This window comes from Vicia villosa, unplaced genomic scaffold, assembly GCF_029867415.1.
Source record: "Vicia villosa cultivar HV-30 ecotype Madison, WI unplaced genomic scaffold, Vvil1.0 ctg.000291F_1_1, whole genome shotgun sequence".
In the NCBI taxonomy this organism is placed as follows: domain Eukaryota; kingdom Viridiplantae; phylum Streptophyta; class Magnoliopsida; order Fabales; family Fabaceae; genus Vicia; species Vicia villosa.
The window spans coordinates 78,421-103,370 of NW_026705125.1; the positions used below are offsets into that span (position 1 = coordinate 78,421).

Sequence of the window (24,950 nt, forward strand, 5' to 3'; positions counted from 1 at the left end):
AATAAATATATTATATTGAAATTTATCTAATCACATATTTTTATTATTAATAGAAAACTTTCTATAATCAACAATATTTTTATTTAAAATATTATTATAATATTGAGGCATTAATTACAATTATATTGTTTAAGTTAATTTTCATTTTTCATTTAATTTTATTTTGTTTATTATTTGTTTTACTCTACAATGCAATTGGGCCATGCAAAACTAATAAAGGTTAAGTCGTTCCAGATTTTTTTTGGCCTTTGAAACAACCAATTGATGTGTCGGTTCAAATCTATGATACATGCATAAGCTATATTTTCTCAGGAAAGTTTCTTATAAATATAATATAAATTAAAAGAACTCTTTGTTGTACTACACATTTTCACAAATTAAGTCTACTTGGGCATTGGGTTGCTTTCAACCGTCTGCTACCTTTCCTCTTCCCTAGCTATTCTTTGTTGCTTATACCGCTTCACATTCCAACATCGATTTCTCAACAATTAATTATTTCCATTGTTCAATACAACTTCACGCCGCTTTCGGTTAATCTTCAATTTCATCATCAATTTCTCTTCTTCCAATCCAGTTCTTCTCATATTCAATGTCATCTTCTCCATTCATATCTACACTTTTCCATTCCCCTTCCCACATTTTCTCTCTCTCTCTCTGAGTCCCAATTTCTCTTTTCTGTCTCTTTTCAACACAAAACCTAACACCACAGTCATTACTATTTAAAGTTTTATTAGGTTCTGAATGATGAATTTTGAGTTTTTCAGATTCCAGGAGGAGTTACTGTTGCGGAGGGGTTCAAAGCTGCGGGAATACATGGAGGATTATGCGTTGCATGTTAGCTTTCTCATCCTAATGATTATCTTAGTTTTAATTGTGTTTTTGGTATGGCCTCTAAGTAACATATTTCTTTGAGAGTCATTCACAACTAATGTGGTTGTTGCGGCTCATAAGAACGCTAGAAATTTCAAACACTATAAGTGAGTTTCATGTTCCTTGATTGCACTCTAATTTGTTTGATTTCCCACTGATGTGTCAATTTTATTAAATTTTCAGGAACGTGCTGTGTTAACTAATGCAGGTCAAGCTAATGCCGCTACGGTAGGCCACAAAATCTCTTTTTACTTCATGTGCATGTATGAATTGAATAATAATCAGTGGATAGTCTATTGAAGTGTAGTTTCACTATAGATACTTCAGTTTGATGAATGTTTTACAACACCTTAGATCATTTAACAGGTTTTTATGTGTTTCAGAAATTAAGAGGCAAACAATTGGCGGTGGGGGCTGCATGAGATTAACATTCAACTGGACCAAGAGGTAGAGGGGGAGCTGCAGGATCTATGTGGTATTCTAACAGAAGTTGCACCGCTTAAAAACGGCGAGGACAAGTTTGTTTGGCCTGGTGGGAATTATGGTGGGTATGTGGTGGGAGAGTATTATAACAAACTTTTGAGGGAGGTTACGGTGGAGGAGGGACAGCCAGAAGAGATGTCAGCACTGAAGGTGCTATGGCGGTCATGGTTGCCGTCGAAAATCAAAATCTTCGGCTGGAGATTGCTGAAGGATAGATTAGCAACGAAACAACAGCTGATCAAAAGAGGCATAATAGAGCCTACTGATGAAAGCCTATGTGTTTTTGGTTGTGGTCAATTAGAAGATTCTAATCACCTGTTTCTAAACTGCCCTTTTGTAAGAAAAGTGTGGGAGAAAGTTCTGGCGTGGCTCGGTATGAATGCTGTAACAGGTACAGGTTGTGTAGGTCATTTTATGCAGCTATTGGAAAACATGAGGAGCTTGTGTCCAATTCGGAGAGCAGCGGTCTTTTGGATGGCGTTATGCTGGAGTGTTTGGAATCAGAGGAATAATATCATTTTCAATAGTGCTGTTGGAGATATTGAGGAAATTGTGCATGGTGTGAAGATGCATTCTTGGTGGTGGCTAGCTTTGGGAACAAAACATAAAGTGTATTGTAATTTTTATGAATGGAATCATTGTCCTCTAGATTTCATTTAGGTTTATAATTCTGTCTGGTATAGGGGTGGTGCTGCTGGAGACAAATTCCTTTTGATGTAATTCTGAGTACTGCTAGTACTCTTTTACTTAATATATAATTATAGCATGGTTTATCAAAAAAAAATGTATTCAGGGCGAATCAGGTTACCGTGAAACGATACGATAAAGTGTGTAGAAAGCCTTGCAAAGGTACGCAATAAAATAACTTTGTTTAATTGGTCTTCCTTATAGTGTTCCATGTTGAAATTGATTGTGCAATTAAAAATGCAAGAAAACTTAAGTGATCCAGTAAGTTATGCATTTGATCTCAGTAGAAATGATTGAAGTTAAGGTATCTTGCAATGGTTTTGTATCATGTTGGAGATATGGATGGTGCTATTATGCAACAACATGAGGAGCTAATTATAAATGAGCATTGTCTTGGTCTAGATCATCCTGCTCACATGTATTCTTATTCTCATCTTGATTTATCTGTATAATATCTTTGGATCATGTATTTTACATTCTTTTTCCTTATTGCATATAGTTGTATTTGTTGTAAAAGCAAATTGGTTACTACTCTAGCCTACAAGATGAAGTGGAAAATTGAGATGTGTATATGGTTTTAAAAACTTGACTAGATTAGTTAGACATTTAAAACTGGAAGGATCAAAATCCAATCCATACTTTGATGGGAACATTTTCTGACTTATTTATTTTAATCCATAAAAATTATTGAAGGGGTGGAAGTTGTGTAACATGTTTGATTGAGCTGGCTGTGATTTATATTTCGTGCCATATTTTATGTATTTTTCAATGGGTCATGCTAACGAGTGCCCCAGGGGCACTCTTTAAGCATTCTAAATAAAGAAAATATTCTTTCAAAAGTTCACCATTTCAATTTTCGATGCATTAATTACGCATATTTCCAAGAAAAACTTACTTTTTAAAGCTATTAAAGAGTGCCCCTGGGGCACTTGTTAGCATTTCCCTTTTTCAATTTCTGTTAGGTTTTTGGAGGAAAGAATTCATTATAGATGAAGTTCGCATCTTTGCTTGATACCACTGTAATCAGATATAACAGCACCAACAAAAGCTCTGGAACATGACTATCGATTGTCAAAAAACTTCATCACAAATTAGTGTCAACTTCCTGGTGTTTCTAAAGCGTGTGCGGTGGCCGTTGTCTCCGTGGATCTTCGTCAGGCGATGGTTATGAATCATAATATTATTGTTCATGGTTGCTTGCAGTGGATCATAGAGAACAACGACGACATCATACTTTGTTTCCTTTTGAATGAATCTGAATGTTTTTTAAAACTGTGAACTGTTGGTGTTGTTATGTTTTGTTCTCCGACATTTTGATGTTGGGTGTACTCTTAATGGTGGTAAGAGAATTGGCTGCTGGAGGATAGCTTATTGTAAGGTTGGATATGTGAGTGATTTGGGTGAAGGGTATTATTTTACTGACAAAACAAGTTGATTGATGTTAGGGTGTTTGGCTTAGGTGTTTTGTGAAATTAACATGATAACTGTATTACAAAAAATTTGTAGATTAATTTTTTCGGTTCTTTTGTTTCCTGTTTTTCCTCTGTTCTAATTTTCAATGTATTTATAAAGGAAAGAATTAGGTCACATAGTTGAATATGAAGTTTGTTTTAAATGTAATTGTGATTTTGTGTGGTTTTTGGTTGAGATTTGATTTTATTTTCAAAATTGTTTTGGAATTATGGAGATTTGATTAGAATTTGATTAGATTCATCGCTCAAGTTTATACATATAAAAAGATTATATGTAATTGGAAATATTATATATACTAGGATGCTAATTTATGAATGATTAAGGGTGAATTTGGAAATGTTTTTTTGTGTATTTTTCTTATAGTTAATATATAGAGACAGTTGTAAATAATAACAATCAATAATACTAATAATAATACTACAACTTAATAATATAATACTTATAGACAAAAAAACTAAAATAAAAATAAGGAAATAGTTAGAAATTAAAATAATTAAATAAAACAAAAATAAAAAAGAATTTAAAAATGAAGTTATTGATTTCTTATAATTGATGATAATTTTCTAAAATAAATTATAAAACTTTTTTTTTAACAAATATTTTTTTTAAGATATGAATGATGTAAGATTTTTGTTAACATCTGAAATTATATATTGTTAATATTGTTTTATTTATTTTCTATTCATTTAATTTATTTTGTTAATAAATTTTAATTTTTGATTAATAAATAATCAATAATACCTTTGAATTAAGAATTAAAAAAAAGACCAAATGCTAAATAGGTAGTACTAATTAGGCGTGCATAACATATCAACTTCCAAAAAAAAATAACTTTTTATATTAACAAATTTTATTTAACATCATATTTTTTAGACCTTTATCATATAATTATAATAAAAACGTCAAAATAATAAAAAATATAAAATTTATTGATTCATTTAAATAGGTGTAAGTAATTACGGGGTTTATTAATTGCAAAAAAATAGCAAAAATTCAAATAAAGTGCTCTCATGAATAATTGTAAAATATGTTTGGTATATAATAATTTTTGTTAAAAAACACATTCATATGCCCTTAAATCATTATTATAATTAAATAATTATTTGTTATATTCAATATATATATATGTTTATTTCAGATGTATGTTTATTTTTATGCCCTTAAATCATTATTTCAATAAATAATTATTTGTATTAATTTTTCCTATTAAATGTATGTTTATTTTTATAAAAGGAAAAAAAATGTTGTGATAGACAAAAATGATTATTAACTTTGATCACTCTAAACTGCATTTTTTTTTTTTTAAAAGACAAGATATCATTAAAAGGGAGAACTAAGGGTTCTCCAACCCGCTTACAAGAGATGAAAACGGGAAGCCCCGCCAAAAGAAAAAATTACAAACCAATTACATTACGAGAGATAGTACAACGGATTCATACAAAACTCGTATAGAGAATAATTGGATTGAGTAATTTCTCCACAAAAGGACCATCTCCAAGCCAACAACTTGATGTTCCAAACAATGTTGTTTACACTCCACGCCTCTTTGCGAAAACAAGCGGCGTTTCTAACCAACCAAATGCACCAAATTGTGGCAAACCAAATAATGTCCAACTTCCTATCCAACACCAATTTACTATGAAAAAATAAGTGCCATTCCATAAAATTTGAGAAGCACTCTTCAACCGAAAAAGCCCCTTTACCCACCCAAAAAGCTATCTCTTTCCAAATATTTTTCACCACCAAACAACCAAAAAATAAATGATCCCTATTCTCCTTACATACACCACAAAAAACACACTTTAAATCATCCACGGACAAAGACAACCCTCTCTTCTCCAAAAGATCCTTCATGGGAAGCCTATTGTGGAATGGCACTTAACTGCATTGTTTCCTAATTTTTTAATTTTACTTGTGAATTAGTTACATTGAATTTTTTAAATTATAAATGTGTAATAAAATATATTTATTATGCATTATCACAATATTTTGTATTTGTGTTTATTAGGGTTTAAATATTCCTACTATACATAAATTAATTTTTCTATAATTTTTAAATGGAATGTGGTGAAAATTTTAGTGCCATTATTGTTAAGATAATATGTTGCTGAAATTTAAAAATTAGAGAATAAATATTATGATTTAAAAATTTTAAATTAATTATTTTCCACATATTATGTATGAGTGGTTTTATATATAAAAGTATTATAATTCTTAAATATTTAGACAACATGCTTCTAGAATAAATATATTTTTAATAAGTAATTATATTGTTGACTATAAAATAACTATATTATAGATAAAAGTCTTAAAAACTGCAAAAAAAAATATATATATATTTTATTAAAAAATATGTGAAACTATTGTAGCTAATTATTATAAAATAAGAGAGTGTACATTTTATCTCTATTAGAATTAATTGCCGTATTTGTAAAAATTAAAATAAATTTATTAATATTTATGATATATTTTATTTTAATTTTAGACATATGTAAATAATATAATATAGAGTATATTTTTTAAAATTGAGCTATTTTATTATAAAATAAATATATTATTTGTAAAAGACCTAAAAAGTGCAAATAAGTTTAAGTTATAAACTAAAAACAAATTAATATTTTATGTTGTATTTTAATATGACGAAGAAAAAAACAATATCATAGGTTTATAAATGGTGAAATTAAATTTGAAGATGACAATATCATTGATTTAGTCAATTAAATATGATTTGTTTAATTAATTTATGAAAAATTATGAGACAATTATGATTGGTGAATACACATATTTTGCATGTCTACCAGTATTTTTGGTTAATAAATAAACCATAATAGCTTTTGATTTTGTGTTTTGTTTTTCTTTTTATAAAAATAATATAAAATAATAATTAAACTTTTTAGAATCCAGAACGCCCCATTTCCTTTTGTCCCGTGCCTTGCACGGGTATATATATATATATATATATATATATATATATATATATATATATATATATATATATATATATATATATATATATATATATATATATATATATATATATATATATATATATATATATATATATATATATATATATATTGCAAATGTTTTAACAAAAATTGCTAAAATTCTTCAAAAATTAATATATGAAAATAATTGTATAAGGAAGCTTGATAAATTTTTTTTGTGTAAGTCAATTTAAAATTATTTTTTCCTGAACATTATCAAATCATCACTTATTTTAAATACAAAAATGATTAATCACCAGTTATTCTAAAACCAAAAATGGTTTGTTAATCGCTTTTAGTCCATGAATTCAATTCCAATCAATTTCTTCATATTCTCATAAAATATAACTACTTTATTTAAATAATATTATGTAAAGTAGAAAGTAAGGTGAAATGCAGAGAAACAATGTACATTGGAACTAACATGAAAGAAAATGTATTATGGGACTTTTAAAAAATAATAACTTAAAATTAAATAAGGTACTAAATGTAACCATTAATGCAAAGGGACTGGATTGCAAATGCATAAAATAAATCACTAATATTAAAAACTAAAATTTTTAATGACATTAACAAATAGGATATAAATGGATCAATGAACTTTTAACAATTTAGAAGGGTAACTTTACCCAACATTTTTTAGTGGGTAGATAAGAATCCACCGTGTACTAAATCATGCCATGTAGAAAAAAAACTTAAATGCATCTTTCTTCACGTGTAACAAAAAAAAAGTTGTATTTGCATCCTTCCATTTTCCACCGCCTATGCACCTCCTTCCACCTTCCATCATCGTCACACCTCCTTCAAACTTTCATCTTCCTCACACCTTGCTCTTCAATTATCGTTGCACTGATGGTAATCTTTGATTTGTCGACATCAATTGGTGAGTTTTAATGAGAGTTTAATATCAATTTTCTTAATTAAAATAACAACAGAGAAGAATTAAGAAATGCTAGCGGATGAGATGACGGTGATCGGAGTGGAGCTGAATAGCGGCAACGGAAGCGGTGGTCATGGCTGCTAGTAGAGAGATGTTAACATAAGGGGGAATTGATTTCTCTTTGTTCTCGAGTTTTTGTTAACAATTGGATTGATCTAAAAGACAAAATCACTTGCCATTATCATCTCTTTTAGTTTCTTCTTCTTTTTCTTTTTAACAAACTGCTTCTTGTTCTTTTATTTTGTATGTTTGTTACATGTCGTTGCTCTTCATTCAATTTCATTAATGAAGCCATGCAAAAAAAACTATTTCAACGACAACTTGAAGAAAGATGGAAACATGAAGCGGCGGGAAGGATGGAGACGCGGCAATCGGCGGCTTCAAAAGCAGTGGTTAAAGGAAGAATTATGCGACACGTCAAGTTTGGCGGTGGTGTGGTCGATAAGTATGACAATGGTACAACTCTTAAGAGGAAGAAGATGAAGTCTTAAATGATGCTTTGCTAGCTTTTTAAAAATAAAAAACAACGGCACATGTCAATATAAAATCCACAAGATCAATCTAATGGCCCACAGAAGTTGAAAGTTAGCGTGACTTTCGCGCGCTAAGGTCAGGGAATCCTTGTCCACGATTCACGTGAATGTAATAAATATTTCTACTAAATTTCTTTATTGGGCTAAACTGGGCATATGTAACGTACATGGTATGCTTCACACAAAAAAATGAAAAGAGTAGTTTTATGATCTGGATTCACTGGTCTACTTTTCTTATTCCACTTTTGATATGATTGATTATCTTTACCTTATTAATTACTAATAGTTCTTCACAATATATAAATTGTATGCTTCAACATCCACCTTTGACGTATATTATTGTTCTTTATATTTATGTTGCAAAATTTAAACAAAATTATAATTTCTTCATTCGATAATACTTCATGGATAAATATTTAGTACATGCTGATAATATAATAGAAAAACTTAGAATTCTAATAATAATTATAACAATGATAAAACATATATAAATATCCAAGTCAAGTTTCATCCATTCCTCTGAGTCTTTGCATTGGCACTGGAATTCCAACCGCTGTCCCGTGGGCATCAATTCCATCCGCAGCAGCAAGTGGTGGTGGAGATGATTTGGAACACACACAAACGAGACCTCCCACACATATAGTGAAAAGTAGAAGTCCAGCCATGACTGACAAAGCAATCATGGACTTTGGAATAGGTTTTTTAAGGTCCCTGCTAGGGCCGCTTGTGACCGGAGGAAACATAGCTTGATGGGGTGCAGACAAGAAAGGGTCTAGTAAATAAAATAAAACTTAATTACTTTCAGAATTTTTAAGAACAAAATAAACCCATTTTCAGAATTAGAATAAAAAAAAAGAAAGATATATACGGATTAGTTACCTGGTGGTGGAGGCGGGAGAATAGCAATGGCGGCGGAGACAAACAAAAATGCCACGAATATTGTAGGAAATTTTTTGAGTGTCATTGCCATTGTTGAGTGAAAATCCGAGCTGCTTCAAGCAATGAGCTGCATCAAATCCAACAATTGTCATAATCAAATTGTCATAATTTATATGTCTCAAAATTCCATGTTTCTATAAAAGCAGCAACCCCACTAATCTACCCTACCATTTTCCCGACAAGACATTCGGTTCTAACTCTAATAGATTGATTAGATTTTTTTGTTAGGAAAAATAGTGGTTGAAATTGACTGTTGATTTTGAGATTTTGTCTTTTTTATAGAAAAAGCATATGAAATTTTGTAGTTTTACGCGTTGGTTGTGAAATAAGGTATAGAGGGAGACCACAATATAACTCTAGCAACAATCAGCCACTGACACACATGCTAACATATACAGAACAATATTATAACACAGACGCCGGAGCCCTAGCTCCGGTCGTCTTCCACGGCTAACTCTTCGCCGATAAATCACGAATGCCCAGAAACTCATAAAGATAACATCTCCCGACTCTTCTTTTAATGGAGATTCTGGATCTAATCCCTATTTCTTCTTAAGATGCATTAATCCCCGAGAACAAGAGCCCTACATCTTGCCCGGCGAAACGAAATTCGTGAAACTAGCAATAACCAAACGTGAATCATAACGCACATGAACGTACGAACAACCAAGCAAGCAAATGACTTTTTTTTTTATCAGCAATGGTATATATATATATATATCAATCATAAAGCACCAATGGTGCTTAAACCAAACAATGAATACATTACACAGGCCAGAAAAATATCAAGGCCAAAAACCACCCACAAACCTGAACTGCAAGAAAGTGAAATGATGATGATGATGATGGTGACCGTGTGGTGAGGTTGGTGATGACTTCGGAGGAGAGTGATGGAGATGATTGACTAGTATGAAGGTTGAAGGAAGAGTGGTTGATGAAGCACAGTTGAGGGAAGAGGATGAAGGTGGAAAGTGAAGATTGATGGTGAAGAGTTTGTTACAAAACGTAACAAACTTTTGGAGATGAATGAAGAGAGAGAGAGAGAGAGTAGAGAGAAAAAAACGAGAACTGAGAACAATGAGTGTGTGTGTGTTAAGAGTGAATGGCTAGAGTTTATATAAGTGTGTGTATGGCATAGGGTGTGGTGTAGTTGCAATAGCTGATTCCTTTCTCTCACACTTAGTAAACACGTGTTTTTTATATTTTAAGCTTTCTTTTCACTTTGTGTGTGCAAAATTTTGCATGGCTCAATGAGGTGAAATGAGTGGTGCGCAAGATTCTTATATCGGGCAAGACAAAAAGAACTGACTTCCCTAGTGTATACCACAGCTGGACTCGCATTAACCGTATAACCATCTTTACACTCACATAACTAGAGCTATGGTGCATCATCCGATCTGACCTTGGTCTCTTCATATAAAGCACATGGAGTAGAAGAACAATGGAGTTGGAAAGATTCTGAGGTGATGATTATAAGTGTAGGAAGAATGGTCTTGAGATTGCATGGTAGTAGTAGAAAGATGGTCATGAACTTGCTATACCATCCTTGCAAAGAGATTGCACGCGTGACCTGACCTGGGTACATAACATTGGCAAAAACATGACTTGGTCATGGCATGCTTTTGAGTCACCTTATCTCGGTCCAAATATGTTCCATGTTTACAATCCATGGCTCATTGAAAATAGGACATGGAAGGGAATGATTTGTTACCACGATTGATCCCAATGGAGATTTGTAGACCCTTAAAATTGATGTTTAAAATGGCACGCCTGGTGTTTGACAAAATGCCTCCGCATGCCCTGGACTTCTGGCTCATATATTTGGCAATGCTTGATTTGGTTAGGATGTGAATTTGAGGCTTCATATATGATTCAATATCCACCCTATTGACTTTATTTTTAGCTCATTGTGTAGAGGGCATTGAGGAGAATAGATGCATACCACGTTTGAACTTGATAATTGCTTGTATGTCCCTAGAATCAATCTCAAATTAAGCACGCCAAGTGTTTGATGAATTGTGTCACGCGTGCCCAGAATTTTGCCTAGCACCATGACGGGAATCCATTTGAAACTTCAAACTTCCAACCCTTTTATCTTTTCAATCAAGCTTCAAATGAAAAATCTCTCAACTACAAATTTGTAGAAGCCCATAATTTGAATACTTTTGATGTAGAGCTTGTCTTGAAATTCTTCCATCTGCCATGTGTAAATTGGTTCTGAAGTGGACTGCTCAACCAAATAAAAAACTTCAAAATATTTCTAAGTTTTTTCACTTTTCTTTTTTGGACTTCACATTTTAACCACCTTCCATATTTAGAAACTTTTGATTAAACTTTGATTTTATTTATTCCTTTGACTTTTCTTGAGCAATTTCCACCAAAAGTCAATATTAGACAGTTGACTTTGACTTTGACCAAAAAGTTATTTTTTCATGATTTTCTGATTCCCGATGAATATCTCGATTAATTCGTTTCCGATCTGATTCTCAATCAGTTTTCAACCAGAGAAGCTCAAGTGAATGATATTTCTTCAAGGAGACCACATTTTCATATCCAAAAGTCATCTCTTGATTAAATTTTGACCAAAAAGTCAACAAGGTTGACTTTGGTCAAAAACCCTAATATAGAAATCTTGATGAACCTGAGATTTGTATCTTTTAACCGGAGCTTTGACTTGGAGAGCATGCAACCCTTATTTTAGGAGTATGTCAGTGGAAATGACCCTTTTCAATAAGATCTCAGATCTGATTCTTCTCACTCAGGAAATTTCTCAACCTCAGCCACTCTTTATCAATTTTCTTGAATAGTAACAATGATATGCATGCAAGTATTGTGTGGATGACCTACATGAGGTAGGCATATGAATGTAATATTAAAACAAATTGGGGAATAAATAAATGGGCAAATTTTGGGGTGCAACACAGAGTGACTCATGTTGTGCCTGAAGCTTGGTGGAGGAGTTTTTCGTTTATTCCGCTGCATCTGATGGAAATCTCTTAGTGTATCTTTTGAAGATGTATCCTATGATGATGTGATACGTGTAGCAGGATTTTGTCGATTAACTTATTAAAGTAGCCAAAAATACTCGAGGTTTGTCTCAAGCCCACTCATAAAGGCATTTTCAATAAGTTCATTGATAGGAGATCGAAAGAAAGCAATTTATTTTTGCCCTCTTCTCTGGAAGACCAACCACAGGTCTTTGTTGAAGGGTCTCTTAGTGTAGTCCTTGAATTATGTTCTAAAAAAATGTTGAGACATCATATCAGCAAATTATGCAGAATTTTGCTGGTTAAAGAGATTGCACAACAGATGCTTTAGGGTATGAACAAATGTGTATTAATCACATTTGTTTGGAACCTACTCCTGATCTGGAAGAGGAGGCATCTGGATCTAAGAAGTTTCAATGCTAGGAAGTTGTCTTAGATGAGTATGTTGATCAAGACACGAGCAACATATGGGATTCTTCTTGGATTGGTTTATTTCTGATCCAATGAAGTATAAGGGCAGAAGCTTAGTATATTGTTGTATTTGAAGGACACCTCAACAAGGTTCTTCTTGTATAAAGTCTATACTTATCTCTGACATCTATTAGGTTCTCCTGACCAAAGGAACCAAAAATTCAGAGAAAAGGATTTAAGACAACCATTATCCAAAGGTTTGAGGTTGATAGCTTTTTCTGCAAACAAGATGGAGGTTTCTTACCCAAACTTGATTCATCTGTCAAGTATATGAGAGCATGGAACTCTGGTTCTGAACAAAGAAGAACTATTATCCAAGGAAGGGTGATGATAAGCATATCAACCTAAGCTCAGTGGTTGATAGGAATATGCACTTTGGAAGTATCATCCAGTTCATTGGATTGATTCTTCTATTTCAACTTGAGGAAGGGGAGTTGAACATACCACATCAAGAGCAAGGTATGCACACTCAAGGGAGGTCCCTCTCAAGTTCAGAGTCCAATAATGTAGTATCCTTACATATTGGAACAATTGGCTATGCACTAGGGCTGAAGTGCATTAGCGAGCCTTGAAGAAGCTAAGGTGGTCATGGTTTTGTGCTAATATTACCATCTGTTGAATGCTTCTGCCTCAGATACCTGATTAGAGGGAATATCCTTTTAAGGTGAAGAAGTTTGGCTCCTACAACCTCAATGTCCGATAGGAGGTCTGGTCATATGTTCCTGAGGTGTGAATCATGCTCAGTTGTTGAAGGTCTATTGTCCCCTGCAAGAGTTATACATAGATTACTATGGTAGCTCCTCTAGAAAACATAGTTGCTTAATCTATGTGTTAAAGGTAGATGTCGAGCCTGATGTTAAGACATCATCTCAGGAATTTATCTCTTCAACAAGGAAGGCCATTTTTGTCCAGAATAAAGCACAAGGTCGAACCACTGACATGTTCTAGAATTATTGTGACGAAGGGGGATGTCATGACTTTTGTCATGAAGAAGAAACAACCTAAATTACAGGTATGTAGGAGGTCGTGCATAATACTAAAGGTGAATACAAATGGGAAATGAAGTATTTATCTGAAGATTTATGCATTTCTGCATTCTGAACTCTCAAGGCTCAAGAAAGGTATAGAGAATTTATTTTTCTCTATGTGGCTGAGTAGCTGTTAAGAGAGCTACTAACTATTGATAGTTTATTTCTCTCAGTGGTTGTGGTTGACAACCAGATTCAGCTTTCAAAGTTGATGTCCTAAATAATGTTGGAACATCATGATTACTGGTTGTTAACAGGTTCATCACCATATTCAGAAGTGGTGTTTTTGAATATAACAGGAGCAGTATACGGAACTTCTGGCCTTATCCACAAGGGTGTATGGGAAAGGCAATACTTCTGAAGATGGCAATTAAATCCAGAAATTGCTAGAAGAGCAACATCCGATAGAGGATCTAATAAACATGTTTTTCAAGGAATTAGTTACTTCCTGAACAAGGAACAGAGTGGCAGTCTGAAACTTGTACAATAATGAAGCTAAGAACATTTGATATGGAATATGTGAAAAGTTCCAAATCAGGTGTGTCTTTGCTTATGTGAACAGCTCAAGGTACTTGATATCTCTCTCAATGAGCTAATGATTCTGGGTCTGTAAAATTCAAGATGATTTTATAGTATGAAGTCATACTCAGCTGGATGTTCAACGTGGAATGTGTAATAGTGGTTACCCTACACTATGGGAAGATGAAGTCTCTTATAACTCTTAATCACGTGCTTCAAGGTTCATCTTCAACTGAAGCATTGAAGTTCATAACAGGAGGGATAATGGACCTGTATATGGATGAAGGTTGTAGTAATACAGTCGGGGAAGTATAATGTTCGATAAATATTTCGTGAAATTTTAGTATGCTTGACAGGGCATAAATGGTTGAATCATATGAAGGTGATTGATTTAATCATTTGGTCTCAGGTCTCTCAAGATGGACTTTAGGAGATTATGCGGTGTCTGGGAGAATTTATTTTTCTCGGCAGAACCTGAGGACTGAAGACCAGCAAAGACAGTGAACTACTGCTTCTAATCTTATGGAAGAGTCTTTTAAAGACTAATCTACTTAAGTTGTAGGACAATGTCGAACTTAAAGTTAGGACATATCTCAAGACATGTTTTATCCTTGACAACCAACAGGGATTATTCTTAAATGTTTCATCTAAAACGTGTATTAATGGTGTGTATCACGTGTTCAGACTTTCGTGCATGTTTTGGAAACTGTCATTTCCAGGAAAAATCAGTTATGATAAACTTACTTCTTCTATATGATGCACAACCTTAACTGATGCATTTTTTTAAAGTAGCGTTTCTTGACCAAGAAATGGGTTACAGTCTAGGTGCGTTATTTTTGCACAGGTATTTAGAGTCTTTGTGTTTCTTTTTTTTCTTCACATTATGTGTCTTTGTTTATGTGTTCTCATGTCCTTCGTTTGGATATGGGTGTGGTCTTGAGTTTGGTTTTGTGAAGGTTATGTTTGTGAACTTGTGGAAAACATAGGGAAAAGGGTAGTATTCAGACATTGCTAAGTCTGAGGTCATATTTTTTCAGTTTCTTTGCAAAGATGTCGAATAGGTTGTTATATTTAGAATCTGTACTTGTTTGCAATTTTCCTTCTTTCTGTAAATATTTTATTTTATGTCTTGTGTTTTGAGTCTTGAACATAAATTGTGTCTTGCATTCTGAGTTATCCAATATAGAGGTCTAGTTTCTTTGTGTCTGTGAATGGACAGTTCAAGTGTTTGTTTCTGTTGGTGTGTTTCCTCTTATGCTCTAAAAGAGGATGTCTTTTCCGAGTCATAGCATAGTTCTCAGTTTAAGAGGGAGTATCTGATATTTTCTTCCTCATGTGCACCATGAATTCAGATTTTTCTCATTCTATGTGAAGTTGGTGTCTGTGGTGTACTGATTACCGTGCTATATTGTGTTCTTTCTCTTAATAGCCTTTGTCTTTATTTGGATAAAAGGGGGATAAGTGGTTATTTATGTTATCTCTAGAAAGCATCTTTTAAGGGGGAGAAACTATGTGTTATCCGTGGGATCCTTAAAAGAGAGAACATTGGAGTTGGGACTGCCAAGAAGATGTCCTTGTATGAGGTTGAGACATCATAGACAAAGACTGAAGACTGTCACATACAGTGATTGTAAAAAATAGTGACTTATCTGAAGACTTCAAATTACTGATGTTGTACCTAATTTAAATATCTTCGTATTTGTTTTAGCTTTTGTAATGCAAAGGTTGTATAATTTAGTTGTAGCCAAAATAAGTCAAAGGGGAAGATTGTTGTTTCTCTATTATTTGAATTAGCATTATGTTTGGTAAAACTAATATAGAAGTAATTATTTAAGTAGGAATTATACTTGGAAGAGAAAATAGGTTGAAGATATACTTGACAAAAGAACATGTTGTGTTGAAGTGTTTCAACATCTGGAAGCAACATGTCAAAGAAGATGTCGAAACATGTTCCATTCGACATCGTGCCTGAATCAGAACTGCTGTTGATTGAATCTGAGTCAACAATTAATAGAAATGCAAAATATTACTAACCAATATTATGCAAGCATATGTGGCGCAAAGTAGAATATGGAAGAATCAAAGCAGAATATGTTTGATTGAAGGTTTTCTAATTTTGGAGATTAATTAAGAAGATGTGATTGAAGACCTATTTTGTAGGATAATCTTTTGGAAATTTGTAACAGCATATTTGTTGTGATTAGAAGCCCAAATACAATTGGGTAATAGGTTATAAATAGAAGTATTGTAACCTAGGTTCAGGGGTTGACCAACATGTAAAATTATAAGGGTTGCCGTTGTCGATGAACCACCCGGTTTGTGGGATGGCCTTCGTGTTCTCACTCAGAAGCCTTTAGGTAATGAGTTGAGTATTAATCTTGGAGAAAGCTTTTAAATAACTCCAAGTACGTGTTCTTATTCTAGAGTCAACACTGAGTATGGAGGGAAGTGCAACTTCCTGCGCGACATAGGAGTGTGTCTCCTCATCATGGAAGTGTGTATATAGGATTGTGGATATTAGGTCGTTGCTACAGCTCTTGGGACTGGAGAATTTTACAATATCATTGCGATGATTGGAAGTGGGATGAGGATATTCCATATCTAGGGAGAACCTAGGTAGAAGGGTCATTGGGTAGGGATTAAGTGAGGGGTTGTAAACTTAGGACTAGTTTAGCTCTAAATTAATACTACTAATAATGGATATAAGCTAACCATGGTCTAGTATCATTGGTAAGTAAGCCATTGAATTGATTTCTCAACTTTCACGGTCCTGGTAGGAACAAGTATCAGAGATATATTAAGAGTGCTAATGAAAAATAAATTAAGTCACAAAGATGTCCTCTTTGACAATTTCACATTAATTAACATAATGATTAATTGTATTGATTTCAATGATAAAATAAATATTACTTACGTACACTTATTAATAGTAGATAGTGGAGTCAGTGTTTTAAAAATTGAATCGGATCGGCCGGTTGGACCGGTTGCATCGGAAACTGGCCAGATAACCAACCTGCTTTAATAGTGGTTGAAAAATTAAATAAAAAATAAAAGAAATTAAATAAAATTAAAAATATGTTGTAGATGCCGTTGATTTTGTTACCGATGATATTGATATTAAAGAAGGAGATTCTAACATTGAAATAAAATTTTCTTTCTTGAATTAAATTTAGTAGAAAATAAAATTATTTTTATTATAAATTATTCAATTAAATTATGTTGCGTTAAACTTTGTTTGCAATTATATTTTGTAATTTTGTACTATTTTATTATGTAAGATACTTATATTTAGAATTTGAATTTAAATTATGAACTTGTGAATATATTTATAATTTGATATTTTCAAAATATTTAAGTGCTAGTTATATTTTGTAGAGACTGAATATCATTTGGTTCGACAGGTTTTATACTTATATAATTTTGTTATAACGATTGGTCTATTTAACCGAGTTATTTGGTTTAACCCGGTTTAGTCATGCGGTTTGACCAGTGACCGAGTGGTTCGACCAAAAAATTAATGACTCAATATCCTCACCGATTTGATGTCCAATCCGATTTTTAAAACAATGAGTGGAGTAATTATATGATTAAAAATAATAAATATCACATTGATATTTTAAAAAGAGAAATAATTTGACACAAATAAAAATAGAAAAGAGAACACATATAGATTAGTTGGTTATATATATATATATATATATATATATATATATATATATATATATATATATATATATATATATATATATATATATATATATATATATATATATATATATATATATATATATATATATATATATTCAACCAATACAATTGAACCTTTTGTTTAATTGAGACTTGAAATTAAAGTTCAATAATATTAGTGGTTTGTAAGTTTGAAACTCCTTAGCTTTACCGCGTTTTCTAAACATGCAATGATTTATTACACTCACCAAAGTCGAGAGTCAAAATTTTAAAGAGAAAGTTACACAGTCTATCGGAAGATTTAAGAGCTTGCTTAAGACCATATGAATGCTTTTCTAAACATGCAATGATTTATTTTAAATTATTAGTATAAATTGAACGAGAATTTATTTTAAATGCATGTAAATTATAAAAAATTTAAAACTTAGTTATTTTTATTTTACAGAAAAGATATAATAATTTCATCTTTAATAATAAAATATATTCACATTAAAACTGAAATATATTGTTTATTTATATTGTTTAAAATGGAAATTAATTATGCGTTAAGAGCCACTTGTAGAAGTTTTTGATTTATTAGTTTTTAATTTTCATTTTTCGAGTTTTAGTCTACATTCAATTTTGGGTAAGTTTTGTGACATAATAAATTTAATGTTCATATTATGTTTTTAGAATTTTTTTTATTTATGTATGGTATTAAAAGAATTTAATTAATTATTATTATTTCACTGGAATGAGATGACATTAAAAAAAGTAATTTAAAAATGGACATTTAAAAAAAAAGAAGTTATTGATAGATAAATATCATTTTAAAATAAACAACTCAAACTTTCATTTTAGAAAAACTAAAACACATTTAAATTAATATTTGTTAAGAAATGTGGTTTGGCTTAACTCAACCCTACATGACTGGTTTGTAGGGTAAAAATTGCCCCCACTTATAAGGACATCACGCTCAGGACTAGACAACTGGAGCATGAAAATAAATGGCGAGTGGTCCGATAGCGGAAACCATAGAAGGTGACTCACCGGATCTTAAACGATGCTCTGATACTATTTTAAGAAGTGTGGTTAGGCCTAATTCAACCCTACAAAACCGGCTTGTAAAGTGAGGATTGCCCCCACTTATAAAGACATATTCAGGCTATATATTGTTCGATGTGGGACTCTTAACAATATTTTTTTTCATATGATTTAAATGAGTCCAATCAACTTTAATATTAACAATCCTCTAAACTCATGATTTTTACGAGTACAACTCAATTCGTTTCATTTTTTTATATTGTTTACTTTTTTTATTATAATAATTACTTTGATAGAAAATGTAGTACTAATAGTTAAAGTTAATTCATAACTAACATGTCTCCAAATTCCATGTTTCCATAAATGAATGTTCGGTCACTCCCAAGATTTTTCCCTGAACTTCTTAAAGTAGCAAAAATATTAATTAAACTGATTTAAATATTATTTAATAAATATATGTAGTTTAAAAATATTGAAGGATTCAAATATTTTTATAAAAACTATTTAATTTTATTTATCAAATTTTATCTTTGTTTATGTTAAAGCACTAGTTTCATTTTATGTTTCTCGACTAATTTTATAATATAGTAGTATTAAACATTTTTAAAATTCTAGTATTATAAAAAGACAAGACATTGAATATAGTTGGCAGAACATGATATCACCCTTGACTTATCTCTTTGGAGATTGAACCAATCACATGGCTGTCTTAAATATCATAAATATACTTTCTTCAAAAGGGATAAACTGGCCATGAGTTCACGACCACTTTTGTTATTCCACTTGAATGGAGGTAACAATAAGTAGTAACATGTTTCCCTACAAATATGACATCAAACATTCCATAAACTAAGAAATTATTGATAGTCTACATTAAAAATGCTCTCATCATAAAATTAGGATGCATTGCATCAAACATCCCATAATGTTGGCCATATCGTAATATTTTAATCTGCATGATAATAATTGTTCGAATTAGTCAATACAGAAGTTGTGTATTAAGCTTTCAAAAAGAAATTAAAAATTAAAAATTAAATTAAATTCATAGATTCGAACTTGAGGTGTCACTTTTTTTTTAATCAATTAGAATGTTGTTAATAAAAAATGAAATTCATATATTGGATTTGTCATTTTAGGTTAGGTGTTGAATTTTCAAAATAAAAAAACTTTAGAAAAATAAAATCATATAAGTTTAAAAATAAAAAAAAATATTTATTTTTCACAATAATTTATTTAATAGAATTTCCAAAAAAAAATCTATTTATTTTAATTTTTAATCAGTTGAAGAAAAATATTTTAAAATTATAAGTAAAATTATAGAAACCAATAGTAAAATTTTATAAAATTACAAAAAAAAATTCTTCTGGAGTGTAATTATTTTGTTTAATACTCTTAAGTTAATATCCGACTAGGTTGATGTTTATATGTGAGTTGTGTATTGTATCTAACCTCGAATTTTGGGAATAATATTTTTATTATAATACATGTCTTTTACTTGGTTACTTCTAGGGTGAACCATCAAGATATACTATAAGATCTTTTTAAAGGGTCTAGATGAATTATGGAAAAAATGAGAACACGTGTTACTTTCCTTACACAATCCTTTACCCCACCACTTCTCTCTCCTCTTATCATCTTTTCCACTTCTCCTAAGAGCATCTCCAATGGTGCAACCCATTTTTGGGTTCTTTATGGGTCCCACTAGCCACATCATCTTAAAATAATTTTTATAATTTTTATTTTAATTGTATAATTCTAAAAAGTTATTATTAGGCCCACAACTTTACCTCATAAACTAATTTGATTGGGTACCACAATTTTTTCATAGTTGCATTGCAATGCAATGGTACTATGATGTGGCATGTCTAGGTGGAGAACTTATTAGAAGGAACGACCATTGGAGATGGTCTAAGAAAAACCTCTCCTTTTTCTAAAGTTTCTCTCCCCTTTCTTAATTTGTTGCATCAGACCCTCTTCCACCGTTATATTTTTTAAATTGAGAGTCGTAGAATATGGTATCATAATAACCTTTAATTACTCTTTCTTATTAACACAGTAACCGGAATAATTATCCATGTAATAAATTTAGATCCACCCATAATGGCCTTCAATTACTATTAAAAATTAACAGTAACGGAAATAGTTACCCATGTAACTTTTCCTTCTCTATTTTTATATGGGTGTGTTTAGTTTATTTATTAGGAAAGGTAGAATGAATAATAATTTTCCATGTAATAAATTGTAAATGTGAGTGTTGAAGAATTAATAGAGAAGAAGAAGTCAATAGAAGAAATGCATGACGATGGAGAAAAAGAAACAACTCTGACCATAATAGAAGGATGAAAGGTACCAAAATCTAATGCATGAATGAGTATTGAAATTGTGTGGACTTATTTAATCTAATAGTCATGATTGGTGGTACATAGGTGAGGGACTTAATTGCACCCTCACTCTAGAAGTCACCCTTTTACTTATATAAAAAATCAAAACATGAATTCATTGTTTATAAAAAATTTATAATTCTTAATTAACATATATATTTTTTATTATTAATGAATGTATTTTAATGTTTCATAGTTTTTTATACGAGCAATTTTGAAAATACAGTAAGAAGTTTGAAGATGATGGATGTATAACAAAAACAAAAACATAAAAATAGGGATGATTCTTGAATTTTCAATGATGCCATGTTTTTCAAGAACTTTTATGAAGTTCAAAGTTTACAGAGAGAGTTATTCAAATTAAATCTAAACAGAAATAATCTTTTATAAATCCATAATGGTCTTGAACCAAAAAAAAAAAAAAAGCAATGAAAAGATGAAGAGAAAATTATATCAATCAGTTTTTTATATAAACCATATTCTTTAAACCACCATAAATCGTTGACAAAAATTCACCCCGATAGAAAATTAATTCACAAAAACTATTTAAATTTCTATTGAACTAACTAGCAACCAACTCATTTTTAAAATAAAAGAAGAATATTTAAATACAATTTCTTAGGTGTGGTTTGTATTACTTTTCAATGAAAATATAAAAAGTGTATAGTTTTATTTTACTCATACGTAATTTTCTCTTATTTTCACTTCTTAAATGATGTTAAATTACACTTATCATATTTTCATTAATAAATAGTATAAACCACACCTAAAGAATTATAGGTAAGTTTTCTTCATAATAATATGTATTTCATCCTCATATCTCATAAAAAGATACTATGCATATTAAGGAAAACTATTATTGTGATTATTATGCATATTATTTTCGTTATGTGTTGGTTACTTATTATTGTTAACAACTTACTTTGTGTTCGTTGTTTTTATTTCTGAACATCAGTTATGTAATGAACTTAATAATGTTTGCTATTTTATTTCACTATTATATATTTTGCACTAGCTTCATTTTATGTGAATGGTTGTTGGTGTTTTAGGTTGCAAAGTAGATAATGATTATGCTATTTGATATGTTTATGTTACTCTTGACACTATGTTTTTCTCTTTTTGAAGTTGTCAAAGGGTGAGAAGAGAATATAAAGAATTCAGTGAAAAAGAGACTGCAGATTTTGTATTCTACGGAATACATAAATTCATGGGGAGGATACTCGATGAATTGAGCGTAAAAGTTGCTTAGGTTTTGTCATCATCAAAAGGGGGAGTATGTTAGGGCAAGGTACATTTATCCTTGTATTAATGGTGTCAATACCTCTTGATCTGGGTTGGCTCCTTGGACAAAGTTGCTAGTAGAATGGGTGGCATGGCATGAAAATCCTTGAAAATAAGCATTTTTGGAAGTTTTCTTTGCTTGCATCGGCTCGCGCTTCAGTGAGGTCGACTCACAGATTGTAGAAGATCATTGAACCAAGTTCGAGACTACTCGCGTCAACCCTTCTGGTCGACTCATACTAGTAGTTGGGTATTTGCAGTTTGCGTCGACGCATGCCCTATTGTGGTCGATGCAATGCTGTTTCAAACATAATCCTATCAAGCTCGGGTTCGCTCGCGTCGACTGGGCCTTTTGCATAGGTTGACTGCTCGCCGTTTTTCACCAAGTTTTTAGCTATGTTGTTTGGTATTGACTATTGACTATTGGGTAACTTGTAACACCCTTCTAATCCCCCACGGAAATTAATAATTAAATCAGAGTAACATGCAAACAAGGGTGCCACAATTAAAATAAATCAATTATCATCCTGTCAATGTCATGCATTCACTAAGGAACATTTCATTATAACTCATAGTTCATAATATATCATGTTGACACAGCGGAATAACATCATCAAATTACATCACATCGTCGATGTTTTAATCCTCAAATAAATTAAACAAAAATAGAGTATCATCATAAACTCAAAACAACGTTCCCCCAGTGTTACATCTATCAGAGCATGACCCGACGCTAACTAACACATTGACTCATGAGCTAATCCTCACCGAGTCGAAGCCGTTATCCTCAATCTGAAAAATATAGTGTAAGGGTGAGTCTCATTCGCAATTAACAAATATTATTGCATTATAAATAACAACACATCAATAGTTATATTATTCACCCAATCCATCTATATTCAGATAAATCCATCATCACACAAAACACACAATACCAATCATAACAATGAAATACATTCAGTCACGTTATCAAATCCATGCATATGAATGCAACTGACTCTATGCATGTGGTACCAAACATCACCAGTGGAAATCATCCACCGACCGATCTATCATCATCCAGATACGGCCCTGCCAGCACAAATTCCACACAATGGGAATTCTGCCCTTCACTGAATCCTCTCATCATCTAGGATTCAGCCCTCATCAATGCTTATGAATGCATGCAAGCATATATATAACATACTTTCATCATCTCCATTCTATGAGTAGCATCATCTATACTCATTTCATCATCATCATCATCATCATCATCATCATCATCATTATTAAGCATGTTCATATATACATTAACATCATTCATCACAAATCAATCATCATCACCATCATTACAGAACATACATGTATTACACTAATCATCGTCATCAAAAGTAAGAATATACATGTATTCACATCTTCCAAAACAATTCAATCATCATTGTACAATTCTCAACAATCATCACATAATCATGTTTTCAAACACGTCTTATATTGTCACATCTCATCACATATGTCAACAATATATCATCCATCAAACGAACAAAGTATTCAAATCATACTCATATCATCACATGAAATATCTCATGAGTTCCATTACACGATCAAACAAGATCATCATACGAATCATGTTTAGAACATAGCATGTATTGTCATATCTCACCATATATATGTACAATACATCATTCATCAAGCAATAAATTCATAATTCAAAATTAATTGAAAGATACACCTCATTTTATCATTTAAACTCATAGGTTATCTCATAAGGTTCATCATACTCGAAACGGCACTAAAAACGGAGTTACGGATCAAAAGTTACGCATCATTGAACTTTCGAAGAAAATCACAAAACAGAATTTTTACACACAAAACCCATACGAGTATGGCACCTCCCATACGCGTATGGCCCAAACCCATACGCGTATCAGTCATTCGATACGCAAATCAGCAGAACTAAATTTACACTGAAAAATCCCATACGAGTATCAACAGACCCATACGCGTATGGCCTCATCCCATACGCGTATGCCAGAATTCCATACGCAAAACACCAGTATTTCTCCAAAAATATGCAATTTCGCACCAGTCTATTTTCCACTCGTTTTCACTCATAACAGGCTACGATTTTAGGTTTAAAACACCATCTTTTCACACATTAACACATGGTATTCATCCAATTTCATCAATCTATTATCCTATGTCAATTTTACACATTAAAACCTAACTTTCTATCCAATTATTGGAAACCCATAACTCAGATTCAGTGTTCATGGAAAAACACAACAACACAACAATTGATACAATACCCACAACACAAACATCAATTAACATACAATTCTATATAGAATTCACAGAGGTATTTATCAATTATTCAACTTTTATTAAAATTATTTCAAAACCTAACTCTGACATATGATCAAATTGACCCAAACAATATCCCTAATCATGCCATATCATTCATAACACGATAAGAGATGGTAATTGGAAGAGTCCCCCCTTACCTTAGCCAAAGATTCTTGATTGGTCTTCTTCCTCTTTGGTTCCTCTTTACGTTCCTCAGCTCTTCTCTTCCACTTCTCATTTTTCACGTTCTGACTCTTTTTTCTTATTTTCTTTATTTTATGAAAACATAAAATAATTAGTAATGGGCTTACTCACTTAGCACCCCCATACCACTAATCT

The 24,950-nt window shown here is 31.7% G+C and overlaps 1 protein-coding gene and 1 long non-coding RNA gene across 2 annotated transcripts; one reads left to right on the top strand and one right to left on the bottom strand.

Moving 5' to 3' along the window:
- Positions 1 to 379: 379 nt before the first annotated feature.
- LOC131626457 (uncharacterized) lies at positions 380 to 3,563 on the top strand. Its single transcript, XR_009291128.1, has 4 exons — positions 380 to 834; positions 1,054 to 1,098; positions 2,147 to 2,202; positions 3,003 to 3,563. It is a non-coding gene; the product is annotated as an uncharacterized LOC131626457 (long non-coding RNA).
- A 4,775-nt stretch (positions 3,564 to 8,338) lies between these two features.
- LOC131626458 (uncharacterized) lies at positions 8,339 to 9,984 on the bottom strand. The gene is made up of 3 exons (XM_058897275.1): positions 9,723 to 9,984; positions 8,853 to 8,979; positions 8,339 to 8,745 (listed from the first exon to the last, which is right to left on the bottom strand). Exons 2-3 carry the CDS (start codon positions 8,941 to 8,943, stop codon positions 8,474 to 8,476), a joined length of 363 nt encoding a protein of 120 aa, XP_058753258.1. The 5' UTR covers positions 8,944 to 8,979; positions 9,723 to 9,984; the 3' UTR covers positions 8,339 to 8,473.
- Positions 9,985 to 24,950: the final 14,966 nt, after the last annotated feature.

Coding starts and splice junctions, on each gene's coding strand:
- LOC131626458 (XM_058897275.1), bottom strand. CDS start 8,943: ATGGCAATGACACTCAAAAAATTTCCTACAATATTCGTGGCATTTTTG. Junction 8,746..8,852: donor TCTCCCGCCTCCACCACCAG/GTAACTAATCCG, acceptor TTTATTTACTAG/ACCCTTTCTTGTCTGCACCC.